Here is a 9,176-nt window from a genome sequence, read left to right as displayed (position 1 = left end):
CTCTTCATCTCAATGCTTGTGAGTAACCCTGTTCTCTTTTCTCCTGTTACTCTGTCTACGGTCAGGCCCCTGACCTCCGGACCTCAGTCAGCAGAGAAAAAGTTTTCCCCCAACACCTTCCTTGCGGGGGAGTGGAGGGAGGGGGGTGGGGAGGGGGGGGGGTGTTTCACCAAACTTGCCTAACAGTCTCCAAGCCCAGAGCGGGAAAGAGCCATCAAATGACAAGGGGAGAGGGGTGTTATCTCAGACAGAGAGAGGCCTTCCTTCAGCTTAGCTTCACAAAATTATAGTGGACAGCCTAACTGTTGAGGAGACAAAATTATCTATCCTATATATATTTAAAAAAAAAAAAAAAGCCTAATATGCAAATTGACCAAACTGCAGAACAACCTGCGGAACAACCAATCGCTATGACACACACTGACCACCAGGGGGAAGATGTTCAATGCAGGAGCTTCCCCCAGCCCGCAGGCCCCAGGCCAGCCAAGGCGGGTGCCAGCGGGGGCCCCCTGATCGCCCTGCCAGTTGCCCCACAGATCGGCCCTGATCACCAGCCAGGCCTAGGGACCTTACCCTTGCATGAATTTCATGCACCAGGCCTCTAGTTAAAAAAGAAAACAACCTCTAAGAAGTCCAGGTCATTGACCACTACTCCACACATCTTCTTGGATGTCACGAGGGCACCTGGAGTTGCCCCGCAGCCCAGCCACGGGTGTCTGTAACCAAGGCTCTCATTTTAGCACAAAGAGCTACACTCTCCTCGGGGTTCTCTGATGGAGGAGACCGAGGCAAGAGCAGTGAGTGCACTTCAGAAGGTCTCTGTACAAACCTTTAAAGCTGTCTGAGGCTTAAGGGATAAACTGCATGGCCTAGAAGTCTTGGATTTTATAGAATGACTTATTCCTCCGAGATTTCACATCAGATAAATGGGAGGGGGCAGGAAGGCACGTCAGTGCTTAGAGATAAGATCACAGAAGGAGCAGCAGCAGCAGCAGCTTGCCTGGTTGGGGCCCGCCAAACAGCCTGGCCAGGGAGGAGACCATCCTGCCCAAGCGGCTGAAAGACAGGGTCCCAATTCCTGCTCAGCAACAACCCCGAGATAAATAGCCACTTAACTCTCTGAGCCTCTGTTTATCTTCCGCGCCATGGGAATAACAGCCTTTAAGCTTCCAGTGTTGCCAAATCATTGTCATGATTTAATTCAATTCAACTCACTGTAACAAACATATGTTGAGAATCTACAGTGTGCCCTGCGAGCGGCCAGGCAAGCCTCGTAGGGAAGAGAAAAATGAATAAAACACCGTCTTTAACCTCAAAGGGCTCATAATCTGGCGGGACCAAATTAACAGGTGGGAAAGTGCTTTAGAGAGGAAACCCTTCTCTACAAAGGAGAAGTGTCCATCCTTTTTTCTGGAAGCTCAGCGTTTGTAGTGATACGATTATCAAAGGAGCAGCATATTAAAGCGTCACTCAGCAAATCAAGGCCCCTGCCCCTAATCCGGCTCACAATTGCTTTGCGCCCATTCACTCTGTCCGTGGCTGCTTTCACATTCTAACAGCAGAAGTGAGTACTTAGTACAGAGATTGTGTGGCCCTAAAAGCCCCAAATATTTTCTATCTCGCCCTTTACAGTGGGGAAATAAACACGGTGAGTCAGCTGCCATCACGGTGATTGGCAGAGACTCAAAGGTGGGCAGAGGAAGCAGAAAGCTTCCTGGGGGAGAAGGGGAGTCTACAGGTGTGCTCAAGTTGGAGCTTGTTGCCATGGGAGGCTGAAGATGAGCTAATGAGGAGTGGCAACCTATGTGGCTGGTTAGGGACTCATATTTGGCTTTCTATGGTTGGTCGTCAATTGGGAGCAGGGACAAAAATTAGGGAAGCTGCCAGTTATGAATTCGTCTTTGATCTGTGGGGTCATTGTTGCTGGATGATTGTTTGGTGGGTAGAGGTAGTGGTGTAACTTCCTACTCGTCTGACTTATTGATAGCAAGCTGGCTTCCTGGGCTGGTTACTGTAGACAATGAGTTGGTTTCCCTGGCTGGAGGCTGCATATAATGGGCAGGAGGTCTACTTTTATACATGGTCTAGCCATTGTCTATTTGTATAGACAGAAAATATTCTCAACAGAAAATATTCGCCTACTTTGGAGTTTAGGGTAAGTATTTAAGTGAGTGGGTTCTGGATACTTGAGTAAGTTATTTAGGTCTCTGTGCCTGAGTTTCCTCATCTATAAACTGGGAGTCATCACAGTTCCTACCTCACAGGGTTTTAGAAAGATCAAGTCCACATAAAACGCCGAGTGCCTGATGCACAGTGAGTCCCAGTGAATGTTTTCCACTGTATTATATCATCTCACAAAACTTAGAGCTCCCTCAAGGCAAGGTCTATGGCTTTTGTTCCAATAGGCCCAGCAGAGGGTTGGCACATAGTAATTGTTCAATAAGTATTTGATGAGTGAATGAATGAATCATGGAAAACGAAGACTGGAGGGGACACTGGTAGCCCATCTCAGAGAATAATGTCTCTGGTTACTTTAAAAAGTTACTAGGCTTGGGGTCCCCCATTTCCACCCTGAAATCCAGGCTGCTCAGGGGATTTCTGTCCTGAAGCTCAGGGGAGTCTGCTCCCCACCCGTTCCACTGAGGAGGCCCAGTGAGTAGACAGTCTTGACTCTCAGTGATAGTGACTTTACTAAATAACTCAGGTGTTCTCTTAATTACCAAAGGCTTTAAACTGCCTCTCTGTTTCTTGGGAGCCTTCCCACTCCTGCAGTTGGTCCTGTGGAAATTGGTGTTAATATTTGCAATCTGACTCGAAGCTGATAAGATCCTTCACATGAACAAGAAACAGCAGGCAGGCAAGGTGTCTCTTTGACCTACATCTTTGACCTTGACAGAGCCTGTCTTATAGGGAAGTGGGGCCTTGAAATTCAGCAGCTACTGCAGGACTCTCTCCAAACCTCCCTCTGCCTGGGAGCAGCACCCCGTTCAAGCCCGCCACCCAAGATTCCATCTTTCTTGTAAACCCTCCACCCTCCAAAACTAGACTACTTGATCCTGCCGATTCCATCCTCTTAAAGCCTCAGGTATCAGTCCCCTCCTCACCAGCCCTCTGCCTTTGCCATATTTCAGATCCTTATAACTTCTCCCTCGGGCTACAGGGATGTCCAGTCTTCAGTCTTCCTCTGCTCCATCCAGGTCCTGGTCCAGGTCACCTTTCAGCCCTCCAAAGACTTCCCATCGCCTACAGCAGTGGTTCTCAACCTTCTGGCCCTTTAAATACAGTTCCTCATGTGGTGACCCAACCATAAAATTATTTTTGTTGCTACTTCATAACTGTAATGTTGCTACTGTTATGAATCGTAATGTAAATATCTGATATGCAGGATGGTCTTAGGCGACCCCTGTGAAAGGGTCGTTCGACCGACAAAGGGGTCGCGACCCACAGGTTGAGAACCGCTGGCCTACAGGTTAAAGTCCAACACCCCTAAATGGCTTCTCCAGCCCTTTGCTGAGCTCTCCTAGCTTGCTTAGCCCCTTTTCCCTCCCTGCCTTACAGATACTATCTAGAGCTGCTACACTGTCCAATATGGTAGCCACCAGCGCATGCAGCCTTTAAATGTTAATTAAAATAAAATCAAATTTTAAATTTAGCTTCTCAGTTGCACTATTTACATTTCAAGTGCTGAATAGCTATAGGGTACATAACGGACAGCATGAATATGGCATTTTTCATCAACAGGGAGAGTTTCACTGGACAGCACTCCTCTAGAAAAACCCAAAGGTTTGTGTTTCTCTGTGTACATCATGCTGTTCCTCTCTGCCGGGCCTTTGCTTATGCCTCTGCCCAAAAGACCCCCTTCCCACCTGGGTGATGCTTCAAGACTCAGCTCAGCTGTCACGGTTCCTGCCCTGGAGGAACTCAGTTTCATAGAGGAGCAGATGTGTCAGCTGCCCAGGCTAGGAAAGTGCTGACACATCTGTCTCCTCTATGAAACTGTGAGTTCCTCTAGGGCAGAGACCGTGTCTTCACGGGCCCTGTGCCCTCGGTGCCTGGCCCAAAGCAGGTGTCCATGTCCATTGTCTGAACTCACCTGAATGGAACTCTCAGTGCATGACCACAGGGAGTATTTAACTGTGACAGTGAAGACCCAGGTAAACAGACACTAGCCAACAGGAAAAGTTACTTAATGGTTCAGTAATTGTAGAGTTCAGAAGCGGTTCTTGCTTTCTGCAGAATTGGAGCCAGGGGCTCAGAGGATGTCATCAGGGACCGCTAGTGGTCAGCACACATCATAGCAAGTGATCAAACTCCTGGTCGGTGGAACTCCCAAGGGGACACTTTGCATATTAGGCTTTTATATATATATAGATAACGTTTCTTTGTATGGATGCACCACATTTAATTTCTCTATGCTCTGCTTGAGGGGCACTGGGTTGTTTCTAGTTTCTGGCAATTATGAATAAAGCTGCTATAAACAGATTTTCATTTCTCTTGGGATTTTGGGATGGTATAGTACAGCCGTGGGCAAACTACGGCCTGCGGGCTGGATCCGGCCCGTTTGAAATGAATAAAACTAAAAAAAAAAGACTGTACCCTTTTATGTAATGATGTTTACTTTGAATTTATATTAGTTCACACAAACACTCCATCCATGCTTTTGTTCCGGCCCTCCGGTCCAATTTAAGAACCCATTGTGGCCCTCGAGTCAAAAAGTTTGTCCACCCCTGGTATAGTAAAATGTTTAACTTTATACAAAACTGCCAAACTGTTTTCCGTTGAGGCTGTATTATTTTGCATGCCCACTAGCAACATAGGAGCATTCAGTTGGTTTGCATCCTCACCGGAACTTGGGTTCATTAGGCTTTTAATTTTAGCCATTCTAGTAGGTGTAGTGGATCGCATTGTGGTTTGAATTTGCATTTCCCTAATGACTACTTACATTGAACATTTTTGCATGTGCTTTTTTGCCATCCACATATCTTTGGGGAAGTGTCTGTTCAAACATTTTACCCATTTTTAAAAGTTGAGTTGACTGGGTATTTTTTACTGTTGAGTTTTATGAGGTCTTTATATAACTGCCCTGTCCAGTTTTCTCAGTGGTTGGAACATCAGACCATGGATCCAAGGGTGGAAGGTTCCATTTCTGTTCAAGGGCACATACCTCAGTGGTGGGTTTGACCCCCCGCTTCCAGGCAGGGTGTGAGTGGGAGGCAGCCAATCAATAGCTCTCTCTCTCTCTCTCTCCCTCTCCTTCTCCCTCTCTCTTCCCTTCCTTCCATCCAACTCTCTCTAAAAATCTATAGAAAAAATATCCTCTGGTGAGGATTAACAAACAAAAACTTAAAAATTAAATAAAATTACCAAATGGTCCAGCAGTGCCACTTCTGGGTATATACACACAGAAATGGAAAGCAGGGTCCTGAAGAGATATTTGGGCACCTGTGTTCACAACATGTCAGATGGAAGCAGCCACTGAGGAATGTGCCTGGAGAGATGCATGGATAAGAAGCAAAATGGAACCTAGACATGTACCACGGAATATTGTTCAGCTTTAAAAAAGGAAGGAAATTCTGACACATGCTCCAACATGGATGATGACCTTTGAGGATAGGATGCCTCATGACATCAGCCAGGCCCCAAAAGGCAAGTTCTGTAGAATTCCACTTCAATGAGGTAGTCAAATTCACAGAGACAGAAAGTGGAATGTTAGCGGCCAGGGACTTGGGGGAGAAGGAAGGGAGAGTTATCCTGTTTCATGGGTTCAGAGGTTCCGTTTAGGAAGATGAAAAATTAGGAGGAACCCTTATGGAGGGATGACCATGTGTTTCATCCCCCAAAGAAGAGAAGGCGGAGGACGAGGAGCCATTGCATCTGGCCACTCTGTCCCCTGGGCAGGAGACATAGAGGAGCTCTCATCTCACCAAGCAAGGCAAGGAGACGCAGTCCCACACACCCCGGGTCCTGGCAGACAAGTGCCGGGACCCACATTCAATCAGAGTTGTGCTCAATGCTGGGTCGGGAGATCAAAAGGGACAAGAACAGGGAGAGTGAAATTTGGGTGTCCCCTCCCACAAGGTCACAGTGCCTGATCCCTGTCTTGCTCCCAACCTGGGCTGTGTGGTCTTGGACTCTCTGAGCCTTGGCTTCCTCCCCTTGGCCCAGAGACAGGCATGGTTGTCGGGTCACTCTGGGGCACTCAGTTGTTGGGGTCCAGCCCCAGCAGGTCCAGGGGTTCCCAAAGGTGTGGACGGAGTCAGCGAAGAATGAAGGACACGGAGGCAGTGTTCAGGTGATCATCATAGCCAGGTTCTGTGTTTATTGTCTTGTTACATCTGTATTTATACCGTTGATTTTAATCCTATCCATTCTATTCCAAAGGTTAGGGCGTTTCTTATCTCCATTTCAAGGTTACCCTATTGTTCTATTAAGCTACAAGGAAGTAACTGAAGGAGATTATCCTAAGTAAAGATTATGTAGCTTAAGCGTGATTGTTCATAGTTAAAGTGATTAACTACCCACCTGGACTTAGTTAAGGGGTTTTATTCCCTCCCTAACTCCAGGGAAAAATCCCCAGCTGGGGAAACAATCTTTCTCGGAGAGGTGACCTTTGTTAAAACACATATCGTTAAGAAGGGGAGCAAACATATTAAGAACAGTATGCCATATACGCCAGGTCCCTTGAAACATATGCTGTGCAGATGTTTCTTCCCTGCAGCGACTGTGTCAAGCAGCAAGGATGGACCAGCTTCTGGCACTCAGTGGCCTGGCACAGGGAGAACTGAGCAGAGGATGGGGCCCACCCTCTGCACTCAGAGCTCCCTCCTGTTGATTTGGTCCCGAGGGAGCTCGGGATTCTAGAAGCCAGCCCAGAGAAGATCGGGTTACTTAGGGTGGGATCAGCGTGTGCATCTGACTCCCTGTGGCCTGGGTTCTGAAAACCAGTCTAGAGAAGATGAGATCAAGTAGGACTCATTGGCTTATCGAGTTAATCTGCTTGGAGACAGGCTTTCCGCTTATATAAGGGCTGAGGGCTCCCAGCCTAGGCCATTAGACACCAGAGCCCAGGAGAGCAAGGACCATATCGCCACCCGGGAGAAGTGAAGCAGTGCGAGCTCCAACCCTCCTGAGGCCACAGCACCGAGCTGGTTTCCTCCCGGCCATCTGCAAGCTCAGGAGGCCGAGCTGGGTGCCTCCTGCCCTGCCCCAACCCTGGTGCACCGGCCTTCCTGCCAGTGGCCCTGCCACCAACCTATTGGCCCTGGTGGCCTGCTCCCGGTGCCCCCCATATACAGCTGGGCCCCCAAATGTCTCATCAACCAGCCAGAGTCCGTGAGGAGAGGCCTGGCCCCCTGCACCTGGCTACCCTCAGCCCAGGAGCTGTGTGACCTGCTGCAGGGAGCAGACAAGCCTCCCATGGAGTCAGCCAGCCTGCCCCAGGCTGCCCAGGATCCGGCCCCAAAGTCCCCTTCCATCCACCGCTCAGCTGCCAGAGACAAGAGGAGGATTGCCCGCGTCCTCATGCCCTGCCTGGCTGCAGGTGCCAAGAGGCGCTTCCCGGCCAGCAGCAGCAGCCCTCCTCCCAAGGCCCAGGGGTTGGGCAGCCAGCTCCCAGAGGCCCGCGCCCCATCAGGCCAGGGGTCCATGGCCACCAGCACTGTGCCTCCCAAACTCGTAACGCGCGGCCCACCTGAGCAGAGTTCTCAGAATCCCGTTCCTCCAAAAGAGTGTGCGGGCAAAGTGCCCGCCATCACCCGCCAACGCCATCTCTGCCTCTTTTTGGACGAGGGTCTCAAGTTCTGCTCCTCCACCCAGGAAGCCACAGAGAAGGAGCTGAAGGAGGAGAAGGCGGCCGACCACCAGAGCCCCAGCAAGAGGATGGATCCGGATGTGGCGGCAAACACCTTCCACAAGATGCAGGGCCTGGAACCCGGCCCTGGAGCCGGTCTCCACAAGACCCAGGACAGAGGGGCTGTGTCCCAGGAGGTGGTGCTGGGGGGCAAGTTGGCCGCCCAGACCAGCTTCTCACTCCAGCGCCCGAACAGCCCCCCTGAAGAGGATCCTTTGCAAGGGACTGCCCTGTACCAGCACCTCAAGGAGCACCTGCTCACCCAGGCCCAGCTCAAGGAGAATGGCTACCCCTTCGCGCACCCCAAGCGGCCCGGGGGCGCTGTCCTCTTCACCGCCCAAGAGAAGCCGCCCCAAGATGCCTCCTGCAGGCTGTGCTGCCGCTGTGGCACCCAGTACCTCGTAGCCCCTTCAGGCCACGGTGTGCACCAGGAAGAATGTCACTACCACTGGGGGTGGCTGCGCCCCACTCCAGCGGCTGGGGGCTGGGAGATTCAGTACACGTGCTGCTCGGCCCCCATCGGCTCCCCTGGCTGCCAGGTGGCCCAGCAGGACGTGCAGGACGGCCGCCAGCAGGACCTGCAGGGCTTTGTGCAGACCTTGGACAAAGAGTTGCCCCCAGGGGCTCACCCCGGCATCTATGCCCTGGACTGTGAGATGTGCTACACCACCTCTGGCCTGGAGCTGACCCGCGTCAGCGTGGTGGACAGCGCCCTGCGGCTGGTGTACGACACCTTCGTCAGGCCGGACCGCGACATCGTCGACTACAACACCAGGTTTTCCAGAGTCACCGCGGCTGACCTGGCCCGCACCAGCACCTCCATCCGGGACGTCCAGGCCGCCTTGCTGACGCTCTTCAATGCCCACACCATCCTCATCGGACACAGCCTGCAGAGCGACCTGCTGGCCTTGAAGCTCATCCACGGCACCGTGCTGGACACATCGGTGCTCTTCCCGCACCGCCGCGGCCTCCCCTGCAAGCGCTCCCTTCGCAACCTCGCGGCTCACTACCTCGGACACATCATCCAGGACCGGATGGATGGCCACAGCTCCAGCGAGGACGCCAGCGCCTGCATGCGCCTGGTCATCTGGAAGATGGGACAAGACACCGAGACTCAGCGCTGACCGCAGCCCAGCATTCTGTGGACAGGACTATGACTTTGGAAAGTGCTTTGTGATCACATCTATCTCTTGCCCCACATGTCTAACAATAAAGGAATGGTTCGGTAAACTATAGTACATCTGTTGTGTTATTTGTCATCATGTTATTTCCTATCGACTGCCATGGCTCTGGGTTTCATTCGGATCCAGGAACCTGCCTGGGTTGC

The 9,176-nt window shown here is 51.2% G+C and overlaps 1 protein-coding gene across 1 annotated transcript; it reads left to right on the top strand.

The window, feature by feature from the left end:
- Positions 1 to 7,416: 7,416 nt before the first annotated feature.
- LOC308525903 (RNA exonuclease 1 homolog) lies at positions 7,417 to 8,973 on the top strand (the record flags this gene model as incomplete). The annotated part of the gene is made up of 1 exon (XM_081100782.1): positions 7,417 to 8,973. One exon carries the CDS (start codon positions 7,417 to 7,419, stop codon positions 8,971 to 8,973), a length of 1,557 nt encoding a protein of 518 aa, XP_080956908.1.
- Between the last annotated feature and the right edge of the window lie 203 nt (positions 8,974 to 9,176).

The sequence above is a fragment of the Myotis nattereri genome (assembly GCF_964212035.1).
Source record: "Myotis nattereri genome assembly, chromosome: 10".
Taxonomy (NCBI): Eukaryota; Metazoa; Chordata; class Mammalia; order Chiroptera; family Vespertilionidae; genus Myotis; species Myotis nattereri.
This window is presented reverse-complemented; position numbering and strand designations above follow the sequence as displayed.